Raw genomic sequence first — 13,447 nt, forward strand, 5'->3', positions numbered from 1 at the left:
AGCAAATTCAATTCTTCATGAAGAGGAAAAAAGTGAAATTAAGTCCCAAAGAGGTAAAGGTAGTTATCTTATGTCATATAGCGAGGAAATGGTGACGAGAAGTGTTATGGATTGAATTGTGTTGCTTCAAAAATATGTTGAAGCCTAACCCCTGGTACCTATGAACATGTCCTTGCTTGGAAATAAGGTCTTTGAAGACGTTATCAGTTAAGTTAACGTGAGGTATTACTGGAGTGTGGTGGATCGTAATCCAATATGAGTGGTATCTTTATGACAGAGGAGAAGAGACACAGATAGTAGAGACAGAGGGAAAATAATAATGTGATGATGGAGTTATGCTACAGCCAAGTTATGCTGCAAGTCAAGAAATGCCTGGGGCTGCCAGGAGCTGGGAGAGCCAAAAAGAATCTTCCCCTACAGTCTCTGGAGAGAACACGGTCCTGCCAACACCCTGAATTTGGACTTTTAGCTTCCAGAAATGTGAACAATAAAATTTCTGTTCTTATAAACTGCCCACTTTGTGGTACTTTGTTACAGCGGCCCTAGGAATCTGATACAAGAAGTGTAAACCCAGAGCTACAAAATGCAATGTGTTACCTTTCTCTGGTCTCACCAGACATCTTTTATGTTGGTGCACTAATGGAGAATTGCATGAAAAAGGCAATTTGCTTCTCCAGCTATTGCTGAACATCTTTTGCTGTTCATCTGTTTACTATTTATGGTAGGCAGAAGAGTATCCCCCCAAAAGATATCTATGTCCTAATCCCTGGAACCCCTGAATATGTTATATTACATGCAAGAGGGAATTTAGATGGCAAGTGGAATGAAATTTGCTATTCAGTTGATGTTAAAATAGGGAGATCATCCTGAATTATTGTGGCCCCAATGTAATCACAAAAGGTCTTATAAGAGAAAGAGGGAGGCAGAATAAAGTCAGAGAAAGAGATGTGATTATGGAAGCAGAGTCAGACTGATGCAGTGTGAGAAAGAATTGATCAGTCATTACTGGTTTTGAAGATTGACGAAAAGGGGCCATGAACTACCCCTAGATGGGGGTGCCTAGATGCTCACTGCCCCTAGAAGCTAGAAAAGGCAAGAAAATGGATCCTCCCTTAGAGCCTCCAAAAAAATTGAGCCCTGCCAACACTTTGATTTTAGCCCATTGAGGTCCATTTGGATGCTGGACCTCTAAAACTGTAAGATAATAACAATAGTAATAATACTGTGTTGTTTTAAGCCACTAAGTTTGTGGTTGGTTTAATATCAGAGAAGGCATGTGTCAGGGTTGCCTCCTTTCACCATAATTATTCAATCTGTATGCTGAGCAAATAATTCGAGAAGCTGGATTGTATGAAGAAGAATGGGACACCAGGATTGGAGGAAGACTCACTAACAACCTGCAATATGCAAATGACACAACCTTGCTTGCTGAAAGTGAAAAGGACTTGAAGTATTTACTGATGAAGATCAAAGACTACAACCTTCAATATGGATTACACCTCAACAGAAAGAAAGCAAAAATCCTCGCAACATCATGATAAATGGAGAAAATATTGAAACTGTGAAGGATTTCATCTTATTTGGATCCACAACCAATGCCCATGGAAGCAGCGGTCAAGAAATCAAACGACATATTGCATTGGGCAAATCTGTTGGAAAAGATCTCTTCATAGTGTTAAAAAGTAAAAATGTCACTTTGAGGATTAAGGTGTGCCTGACCCACACCATGATATTTTCAATTGTCTCATATGCATGAGAATACTGGACAATGAATAAGGAAGACCAGTGAAGAATTGATTCCCTTGAATGCCAGAAGAACAAACAAATCTGCTTGGAAGCACAGCCAGAATGGTTCTTAGAAGTGACAGTGGTGGGATTTTGTCTCACATACTTTGGACATGTTATCAGGAAGCACCAGTCTTTGGAGAAAGATATCACACTTGGTAAAGTAGAAGGTCATCAAAAAAAGGAAGACCCTTAACAAGATGGATTAACACAGTGGCTGAAACAATGGGCTCAGACATAGCAATGATTATGAGGACAGTCCTGGACTGGGCACGGTTTTGTTCTGTTGTACGTAAGGTCTCTGTGAGTTGGAATCCACTAGAGGACACCTGACAACAGCAACAAGTTTATAATAATTTGTTATAGCAGCAAGAGCAAATGGATACATTAGTACATAGTCAGCACATAGAACAGTGCTTGGATGAATAAATTAAAGAAGGAATCATGTACTTGGATGAACTCAGTTCTGTCTTATTAGAAGGCTCTTATTCTATTGAGTACACCAAGGATGAATCCTGAAGGACAAGAGCTTGTTTCTTGGCAAATGGAACTTCTATGAGAACCCCGACCCAGGTCCTCCCTTTCTTTTCTTCTCTCTATCCCCCATGACTCTTTTCTTTAGTCAGAAATGGGACAGAATAAGTACTGCATTGCTCCCCGGAAAGGGGGTCAGTTTACTTCCACCCTCTTCTTTTGGGGCAGAACTTGGTCACAAAAAATCAGAGATTAAAAGTCTCACTGAGCCCCATGCTGGCCGTAGCCCCTTTTGCTATTGTAGAATCTGAGCATCAGAGAGGGAAGGTGACTAGTCCAAGGTCACAGAGCTGGGAAGTAGCAGAGCCTACACTTGAACCCAAGTCTTCTGTCTCCTCAGGCTTCCACAAGCACAGACAAAAGGTCTCTTTTACTCACCGGCTTGATTGCTTGGTTCTGTGGGTGATGGGGAACAACTTGTAGAGTTTTCTAGAAAACAGGACAGGAGAAAGGTAAGGAGATGAGGTGATATGTCTTTTACCACAAGGAAGTCTGGTCATTCTTCCTTTGAGGTTGGTTCACAGCCAACACTCACTTTGTTATCTAACTCAAGGCTCCTGGGAGTACTGGAATCCCCTCCCCCATAATCCCCAGAGAGACAACGCCTTCCCTGAGACCTCAGGTGTGGAAAATGAAGAGGAGAGGCTGGTGATAAAAGGTGCCTGTACTCAAGGGGTTGGGGGTTCTCTCCCATTGGATGAGTGATATCTGTACTTGCCTTCTGGGAAATCATTCTCTGTGGGTGACAGGTCAGGAGGGGACTTCCGGGGAATGGGTAGTGGGTGAGGGGCTGATGCTAATTATGATCTCCCCAAACTGAGCCCAGCTTCTCCTCCTCCTGGGTCTTCCCCGACTCATTTTGTCCTCTACCTGGATACATACAATCCCCAAGTGGACTTCAAAGAAGAGGTGGAAGAGGGATTTAGAGCCTCCCTATATACCATCCTAGGCCTTGACATCCTCTCGTACTAAGCATCTTTTCCTCTCTGTATTTAACTATGTTTATTTCTCCTTTTTTATTTATTTCTCCCCAGCATCCTTGACCTCCCTCATCACCATCTAGGGCTATCCACAGATACATCCTTAAATTTTAGTCTGAGTCACAAGACATGGGGCAAATATGAGATTTCCTACCCTTGACCAAAAGGTGCAGTGGATCACTTGGGTCTGACCACACACAGGGAGAGTGGTTGAAAGACCCGTAGCATCTATAGATCCCACCATGGGCTGGGGTCACAGGACCCAGAGGGAAGTCAGCCTGGAATGCACCACTGTGGCTCTGTACTCCATGGAGCCAGGACTCATGGGCGTCCTCCTTTCTAGATAGATGGTACATGTCGAATGAGCTCTCTGAATGACAGCACAAGGTCACGTTCTCTCCTGACATCACCACAGAGCCCAGCTGGGCCAAGAGAGATGGTTTCTTGTATACACCTGTAAGAAAAACAGGCACTTTAGTCAGAAAGGCTCTCTATTTCTCATGATCTCTCTCCCTCTCATCTGTCTCCTTCTGCCTCCGATGTCTCTCCTTCTGTCTCTAGTTCCCTCTGTCTCCCCCTCTCTAGGTCTCTGCCTTCCTGAATTTCCTTTCTTTCTGGATTTTTGCACTGTCTGTATCTTTCCTTGCATCAGCTCATTTGGTATGTTGTTCTTTTTCTCTCGTTCTTAGTCTCTCACTTTCTGCTTATCTCTCTCTTTCTGTTTCCACATCTTTCTCTGGTTCTGTCTTTCTAGTTCTCTTTTGAGGTCTTTGCCTCTTGCCCCCCAAATCTCCATCTTTGCGTGTGTGTGTATATATATATATTTGCGTCACTCATCCAGGACTCTGCTATTAAGGACTCTTGTTTTTCCTCTCACATCTTTCTCTCCTTGTCTCTAACCCCTTTTCTCTCCACCAATTTCTTTCATTTTCTATATGTCTGAATCTCTCTCTCTCCATGGACTTCTGTCTCTCTGTCTCTGACTATTCCTGGATGGAACGGATCTCTTTTCTTTCTACCCTCCTCTCCACCCCCAGTTTATTCTATTTGTGTGTGTTTCCATGCCCCTGCTTTTCAGTGATTTTACTTTCTTTCTCACTGGGTCTCCACATGGGCTTTTCTCCTCAATAATCCTATAACACCTGGGGTTACCTTAAAACATGGACCCGAGGAGCCAGTTTGGGGACCCCCAGAACACACACAGGCCACAAGGGCTGGTATTAGACTCCTTCACTTGGGACCAATATTATTATGGCTCAACCATGTAGAAGTAAGATTTATCAGAAAACACAGTATCTACTTATAAGTCTCCCATGGGCTGAGGCCAGCCTGGAATAGGCCAACTGACCTGCATCTCAAGTCAGATATATGACTTGTCTTTGGATAGAGGACAGAGGGTAGAGTTAAAACGGCAGACCAAATTTCTAAATCACTCTAGGTCTCTAGACAGTGAGAGGGGAAGTGTACTCCCTCTATATGTAGGCTTATCTGTTTGTATCTCCACATCTCTCTCTTTATCTCCATTTCTGATTCCTCTTGTTTTTGTTCCTGTGTGTGTCCTTTATGCTATAACATATTATCTGTATTTGTTTCTCCTCTTTCTTTGTTTCTGTTGGTATCTTTATCTCTCAGTAAAAGGTCTTTCTCTCTCAATAAAAACCCTGTTCTTACCTCTCTCACCACCACCTGAGACTCCCAACCCTTAGAACATCCAACCTGTGTGCCATAGAAGCCAGGAGAGGGGAACAGGTCTGGGAACTCTCACCTGTGATTACAAGCTTCAGGGAGTCACTGGGGTCTGACCACTCATAGGGGGAGTGACTGAAAGAACCATAGCATCTGTAGGTCCCCACATGGGAAATTGTCGTAGAACCCAAGGAGAAGTCAGCCTGGGAGTTGCCACCATGGAATCTCCCAACAAGATGCAAGGGGTCCTTGGTTTCCCCCTCTTTGTATAGTATGTAGGTATCAAACATGATTTCTGAGGAGCACCGCAGGGTCACATTCTCTCCCAGTCTCATGAGGGGATCTGGCTGGGCCAAGAGGGAAGGTTTCCTGTACACACCTAAGAGCAAAGAGGTTATGAGTTTAAAAAGAATAACCCTTCCTCTGCCTGCTCCATGAGACCTGAAATAATGAGGATCACTCTCAGTGCCCATACTTCTCCTTCCTCTCTGTGTCTGTGTATGTTCCTCTCTGTCTCCGTGTATGTTCCTCTCTGTCTCCCATCCTGTATGTACAGTTGATCCTCATTATTTGTTGATTTTGAATCTGTGAATTCACCTACTCACGAAAATTTATGTGTAACACCCAAATCAATACTTGTGGTTCTTTACAGACATGCACAGAGTGGCAAAAAATTTGATCCACACGTCACCCACCTCTGAGCTGCCGTCAAACAAGGGAGGTTCTGTCTCCTTTTTTTTTTTAAAAAAAATTATTTTGTTGCTGTTGTTGAGAATATACATACCAAAACATACGCTAATTCAGCCATTTCTACATGAACAATTCAGTGACATTGATTCCATTCCTGGAGTTGTGCAACCATTCTCACCCTCCTTCTCTGGGTTGTTCCTCCCCCATTAACATAAACTCACACTCCTCCTAAAGTTCTTCCTAATCTTTTAAATTGCTGTCACTTGGTTCCCATATAGGTAGTTTTTAAGAGTATGATGCTCAAGGCATACATTCTGTACTAGTTAAGCTAAGCTATTGTTTGGTTTTAAGAAGACTTCAAGGAATATTTTTGGTTTAACTTCTAAAGATTATCTCAGGGTAATAGCTCCAGGGGTTCATCCAGCTCCCATGGCTCCATAAAGTCTGGAATTCAGAAGAGTTTGAAATTCTGTTCTGCATTCCGCCCCTCCCCTCATCAAAGATTCTTCTATAAAATCTTCGATCAAAATGTTTCAGTACTGGTAGCTGGGCACCATCCAGTTCTGGTCTCCTGACAAAAGCAGTTGTTCATGGAAGCAATTAGCAACACATTCCATATCCTCCTCCAATTCCTGACTCTCCTTCCTCTATTGCTCCAGGTGAATAGACACCAATTGTTGTGAAGCTCTACCTTTTTGTTTCAGCTCTCATGCTGTTCCAAGTGTCCTTTTTCTGGTGATTTTGCTGTTTAAAATGGCTGCCAAGCTTAGTGCTGAAGTGCTGTCTAGTGTTCCTAAGCACAAGAAGGCTGTGATGTGCCTTGTGGAAAAAATGCATGTGTTAGATAAGCTTTGTTCAGGCACAAGTAATAGTGCTGTTGGCCATGAGTTCGATCATTCTCTTTGTGCTGACACTCACTTTCCTACCTCCTTCTTTCACTTATAAGGGCCCTGCGATTGCACTGGCCCCATTAGAATAATCCAGGGTAATCTCCCTATCTCGAAGTCAACTAATTATCAGTCTTAACTTCATCTTCAACCTCATTTCCCTATTTCCACATATTCATAAATTCCAGAGATTAGAACTTGGATACCTTTGGGAGGTCATTGTTCTGGACACTATCATACTTAATTCCCTGAGTTAAATCCCTGTTTACCTAAAATACCTAGAGTGGTTTCCATTGTTCTGATTGGATCCCAATTGTCACTCCCACTGGAAAAGTCTGAGATTAATGGGATCAGGACACTGAAAAGTCAACATGGACAGGAGATCTTACCTGTGACCATGATCTCCAGGGGATCACTGGGTGTTGACCATGTGGAGGAGTGATGATAAGAACCATAGCATCTGTAGATTCCAGCATGTGCTGGGGTCACAGGGCCCATGATGAAATTCCTTGAGGATAGTACTTTCTGGGACTTAGGGACAAGGGACCCATGTTCCTTGTATACCCTGAACATGGCAAACCCAAAATGAGAGTGACACTGAAGATGCACATGCTGTCCTACAGGAACCACATGACTTGGCCAGGCAGTCAGGGAGGGCTTGTTGTGATAGCCTGGGTGAGAAGAATTCAGTCTTAGGAAAATGTGGAGTTTGTCCTCCCCTCACTGTGCTTGGAGGTCCCTCCTTTCCAATTGTCTAAAGATTTTTTCTCAAACCTGGGATGTGCAGAACTACCATGAAGATTTCCAACATCAAATAGGTATGACATGTGTTCTTGCAACAAAAATGTTGACAGAGGATTTTGAATAAGTACTGAATAATGAACTCTTACTAGATGTTGAGAAGACAAAATTAATTCTATAAAATGACACAATGCACACTTGGAATAACCAAAATCAAGCCAAACTCATTGCTGCCAAGTCAATTCCAACTCCTAGCAACCCTATAGGACAGAGTAGAACAGCCCCACAAGGTTTCCAAGGAACAGCAGGAGGATTCAAACTGCTGACCTTTTGGTTAGCAGCCGTAGCTCTTAACCACTGTGCAACTAGGGCTCCACACATGGAAAAAAAAAAAAAAAAACTAAACCCAGTGCCGTCGAGTTGATTCCGACTCATAGCGACCCTATAGGACAGAGAAGAACTGCCCCACAGAGTTTTCAAGGAGCGTCTGGCGGATTCGAACTGCTGACCTTTTGGTTAGCTGCCATAGCACTTAACTACTATGCCACCAGGGTTTCCACGCATGGAATAGAAGAGCAAAATCTATGTGGATGAAATAACATCAGATAACATATGAAACCCATTAAACAACTGAAGCTGTATCAGAATAATCTGCCATTTCAGAAGTCCATTACATACGGTTCCCCCACCTCTTCTGATAGTAGGATAGTAGCGACATTCTGCAGCTCCTATTGTTATGGAAAAAGCAGAGAATATGATGGGCCTGTTTTTCCTAGCATTGGTTCTTCCATTCTCACTACAGTCCTAGTCTCTGAGCTTCACATTGTCTTCCAGATGCCCATAGAGACTGGCTCAGCCAAGAAGAGTGCTGAAAGGTTTTTTGAGCAGAATTGAACCTAGAGTTCCCAGGGCCCTGACTTTCTTGTTCACAAGTGATCTACCCATCAGGCTTGCTATAGTCAACCCATCAGCCTAATTTCCTATGCTGTCTGACCTCCTGTTACAGGAAAATCCTCTTATTTGGAGTTGGAAAGCAACCTAAATTTTGGGGGAAGGACTCACCCACTTGTGCCCAGATCCTCTTGACCATAAAGAATCCTAGAAAGAAAGGCTTATGATGGTTGATCCATTTGCATACAAAACCTGGTCTTCCAATACAGCCCCTTCTGGTCCAAGTGAGGGACGTGCTTGGCTAAAGGTAAACTCTACTCTCAATCTCCACCCCACCTTCATGCAAGCAAAGCTCTGTCCTGTGAGGACACCAAGCCTTCAGGTCAATATTTCCCACCGTAATGTTCCCTCCTTTTCACTTGCTTCTATGACTTACCGAGACAGACCAGGCCAATGAATGTGGGGGACATGGCACTGCTTGTACTGCACAGGAGGTCCCAACCCAGCAAAACTGACAAAAGCACAGTGTCTTAGGCTGGGTTCTCTAAAGAAGCAAAACCAATAAAGTGTATAAATATATAGAGAGAGATTTATATCAAGGAAACAGCTCACGTGATTGTAGGGGTTGGAAAGTCCCAAGTCCTTGGATCAGGATAGAGGCCTTTCCCAATTCACGGAGCTGCAGAGGCTGGTAAACCCAAGATGAGCAGGTTGGAGAGCAGGGCTCCCACTCACAGGCAGTGAAGTTTGAGGAATCCCAAGGTCAGCAGGCAAGGCTGCAAGGTTTCTCCTGATTCACGTAGCTGCAGGGGCTGGTGAACCCAAGATAGGCAGGTTGGGGAGCAGGGCTCTTGTTCGAAGGCCGTGAAGATCGATGAATCCCAAGATGGACAGGTAAGCTGCTAGCTCAAGTCCCAAGAACCAGAGGCCAGACAAGACACAGCTGCTGGATCCAGGACAAGCCAACAACCTTTGCCAAGTGAGCAGGAAGGAAGTAGGCGGTGAAAGGTGGAGAGATGAAGGCTGAGGGGGCGGTGAGTGGCCACAGGCCCCACCCCTGCCAATACCACTCAGCAGGTTCCATCATGGGGGTGATCACATATCAAATTTCAACAGGGAAGTGATCACAACATTATACAACTGCCAAAACAGTGAGAATCATGGCCCAGCCAAGTTGACACACAACCTTAACCATCACACACAGGATGTCATTAGAAAGCCCCAGCTCATGCAGTTTGCAAATTGACCACACACAGAAAGGCAGCGAACGCACTCTCTTCTAATCTTACATAAGGCTGGGGGTGATGGCCTGATCAAGGACAATATCAACTTCCTGGAAAATTTTTAGAGCTACTGCTTTACATTATATACCGATTAAGGCTGGACATGAAACATATATCCAGCCGAAACTCTCATACACAGAATGATCAAATTCTACACTCACATTAAAGGTCTTTGATGTGTTCTGTTGATTTGAGCTGAGCTTTGAAGTCTTCTGTATATGTAATAGGCCATGTATTTAATAGACTTTATTATAACAACAACCATATATATATAAATTATTTTTCCATTTGTATTTCTAGTATCATCCAAGAACCAGTTAAAAAAAGTCTTTTATTTTCCTGTAGTAGGATTATGAAGTTATTATTATTATTATTATTTTGCTGTGGTGTGCCATAGAGTCTATTTTTGACTCAGTGACCCCATGTGACAGAGTAGAACTGCCCTATAGGGTTTCCTAAAGTGTAATTTTTACAGGAGCAGATAGCCTAGTCTTTTTCACAAGAATCCACTGGATGGGTTAAAACCACTAACTTTTGGTTAGCAGCAGAGCACTTAACAACTGCACCACAAAATTCCAGTTTATCAGCAAAGAGCTATACATGTATATTCTGGGTCTTGTAGTTTTATCTGGAATTAATTTTATGGATTAGGGCCCAAACTCAAAGTTCTGTCTTGCTTAAATAATTTGCTGTGTATTTTCCATCAAAGGTTGATACATTTCAAACATTATATCTTCAGATATTTTTTTGTCCTCTCCCTTTCTGTTTCTATAACTCCAATTACACATATGTAAGGTCATATGATAATATCCCATATGTCACTGAGGTCTGCTCATTTATTCCAACATTTTTGTGTGTGTGCGTGTGTTTCATTTCGGAGAGTTTCAATTGCTGTTTTCGAGTTTAATAAATTATGATCCTGCAGTATCTAATCTGCTGTTAATCTCGTTCATTGAATTCTTTTATTTTTTTTCATTTCTGATATGCCTTTCAAGATTTCCGTTTGGCATTTTCTTATATTTTCTATTTTTCTACATATTACATTATGTTTTTCTTTAATACTTCTACATATTTAATGTTTATAAAAATTTCAGTTCAATCCCAACAGCTGCTCCATGGGATAAAGATGTGGCAGTCTGCTTCTGTAAAGATTACAGCCTTGGGAACCCTATGGGGCAGTTCTGCTCTGTCCTATACTGTCACTAAGAGTTGGAATTGACTTGATGGGAATGGGTTTGAATTTTTTTTGGTTTTATGATAGTTTAAATTCCTTTTTTTTTTTTTAATAATTTTTATTGTGCTTTAAGTGAAAGTTTACAAATCAAGTCAGTCTCTCACATAAAAACGTATATACACCTTGCTACATACTCCCAATTATTCTCCCCCTTAATGACACAGCCGGCTCTCTCCCTCCACTCTCTCTTTTCTTGTCCATTTCGCCAGCTTCTAACCCCCTCCACACTCTCATCTCCCCCCCAGGCAGGAGATGCCAACATAGTCTCAAGTGTCCACCTCATCCAAGAAGCTCACTCCTCCCCAGCATCCCTCTCCAACCCATGGTCCAGTCCAATCCATGTCTGAAGACTTGGCTTCGGGAATGGTTCCTGTCCTGGGCCAACAGAAGCTCTGGGGGCCATGACCACCGGGGTCCTTCCAGTTTCAGTCAGACCATTAAGTCTGGTCTTTTTATGAGAATTTGGGATCTGCATCCCACTACTTTCCTACTCCCTCAGGGGTTCTCTGTTGTGTTCCCTGTCAGGGCAGTCATCAGTTGTAGCCGGGCACCATCTAGTTCTTCTGGTCTCAGGATGATATAGTCTCTGGCTCATGTGGCCCTTTCTGTCTCTGGGGCTCGTAATCGCCTTGTGTCCTTGGTGTTCTCCATTCTGCTTTGATCCAGGTGGGTTGAGACCAATCGATGCATCTTAGATGGCTGCTTGCTAGCGTTTAAGACCCCAGACGCTACTCTTCAAAGTGGGATGCAGAATGTTTTCTTAATAGATTTTATTATGCCAATTGACTTAGATGTTCCATGAAACCATGGTCCCAGACCCCTGCCCCTGCTATGCTGGCCTTCGAAGCATTCAGTTTATTCAGGAAACTTCTTTGCTTTTGGTTTAGTCCAGTTGTGCTGACCTCCCCTGTATTGTGTGCTATCTTTCCCTTCACCTAAAGTAGTTCCTATCTACAATCTAGTTAGTGAATGCCCCTCTCCCATCCTCCCTCCCTCCCCCTCTCGTAACCACAAAAGAATGTTTTCTCCTCAGTTTAAACTATTTCTCAAGTTCTTATAATAGTGGTCTCATACGATATCTGTCCTTTTGCAACTGACTAATTTCACTCAGCATAATGCCTTCCAAGTTCCTCCATGTTATGAAATGTTTCACAGATTCCTCATAGTTCTTTATCGATGTGTAGTATTCCATTGTGTGAATATACCATAATTTATTTATCCATTCTTTCTTTGATGGGTACCTTGGTTGCTTCCATCTTTTTGCTATTGTAAACAGTGTTGCAATAAACATGGGTCTGCATATATCTGTTCGTGTAAAGGCTCTTGTTTCTCTAGGATATATTCCGAGGAGTGGGATTGCTGGATCGTATGGTAGTTCTATTTCTAGGTTTTTAAGGAAGCGCCAAATCAATTTCCAAAGTCGTTGTATCCTTTGACATTCCCACCAGCAGTGTAGAAGTGTTCCAATCTCTCCACAGCCTCTCCAACATTTATTCTTTTGTGTTTTTTGGATTAATGCCAGCCTTGTTGGAGTGAGATGAAATCTCATTGTAGTTTTGATCTGCATTTCTCTAATGGCTAATGATTGTGAACATTTCCTCATATATCTGTTAGCTACCTGAATGTCTTCTTTAATGAAGTGTCTATTCATATCTTTTGCCCATTTTTTAATAGGGTTATTTGTGTTTTTGTAGTTGAGTTTTTGCAGTATCATGTAGATTTTAGAGATCAGACGCTGATCGGAAATGTCATAGCTAAAAACTTTTTCCCAGTCTGTAGGTAGTCTTTTTACTCTTTTGGTGAAGTCTTTGGATGAGCATAGGTGTTTGATTTTTAGGAGCTCCCAGTTATCTAGTTTTTCTTCTGCATTCTTAATAATGTTTTGTATACTGCTTATGCCATGTATTAGGGCTCCTAATGTTGTCCCTATTTTTTCTTCCATGATCTTTATCATTTTAGATTTTATATTTAGGTCTTTGATCCATTTGGAGTTAGTTTTTGTGCATGGAGTGAGGTATGGGTCTTGTTTCATCTTTTTGCAAATGGATATCCAGTTATGCCAGCACCATTTGTTAAAAAGCCTGCCTTTTCCCCAGTTAACTGTTTTGGGGCCTTTGTCAAATATCAACTGCTCATATGTGGATGAATTTATGTCTGGATTCTCAATTCTGTTCCATTGGTCTATGTATCTGTTGTTGTACCAGTATTAGGCTGTTTTGACTACTGTGGCGGTATAATAGGTTCTAAAATCAGGTAAAGTAAGGCCTCCCACTTTGTTCTTTTTCAGTAATGCCTTATTTATCCGGGGCCTCTTTCCCTTCCATATGAAGTTGGTGATTTGTTTCTCCATCTCATTAAAGAATGTCGTTTTGATTTGGATCAGAATTGCATTAAATGTATAGATCGCTTTTGATAGAATAGACATCTTTATAATGTTAAGTTTTCCTATCCATGAGCAAGGGTACGATTTTCCACTTATGTAAGTCTCTTTTGGTTTCTTGCAGAAGTGTACTGTAGTTTTCTTTGTATAAGTCTTTTACACCTCTGGTAAGATTTATTCCTAAGTATTTTATCTTCTTGGGGGCTACTGTGAATGGCATTGATTTGGTGATTTCCTCTTCGATGTTCTTTTTGTTGGTGTAGAGGAATCCAACTGATTTTTGTATGTTTATCTTGTATCCCGATACTCTGCTGAACTCTTCTATTAGTTTCAGTAGTTTTCTGGAGGATTCCTTA

General features: G+C 42.2%; 1 protein-coding gene across 1 annotated transcript in view; it reads right to left on the reverse strand.

The window, feature by feature from the left end:
- Positions 1-13,447, reverse strand: part of LOC126086191 (killer cell immunoglobulin-like receptor 3DL3) — a 39,726-nt gene that overhangs the window by 980 nt on the left and 25,299 nt on the right. Inside the window, exons 6-9 of the mRNA XM_049902372.1 lie at positions 6,952-7,233; positions 5,065-5,364; positions 3,454-3,753; positions 2,698-2,748 (exon numbers count right to left, since the gene is read on the reverse strand). Coding sequence (XP_049758329.1) covers positions 2,698-2,748; positions 3,454-3,753; positions 5,065-5,364; positions 6,952-7,233 — 933 coding nt within the window. The remainder of the gene's footprint in view (positions 1-2,697; positions 2,749-3,453; positions 3,754-5,064; positions 5,365-6,951; positions 7,234-13,447) is intronic.

The sequence above is a fragment of the Elephas maximus genome, chromosome 11 (assembly GCF_024166365.1).
Source record: "Elephas maximus indicus isolate mEleMax1 chromosome 11, mEleMax1 primary haplotype, whole genome shotgun sequence".
NCBI lineage: Eukaryota > Metazoa > Chordata > Mammalia > Proboscidea > Elephantidae > Elephas > Elephas maximus.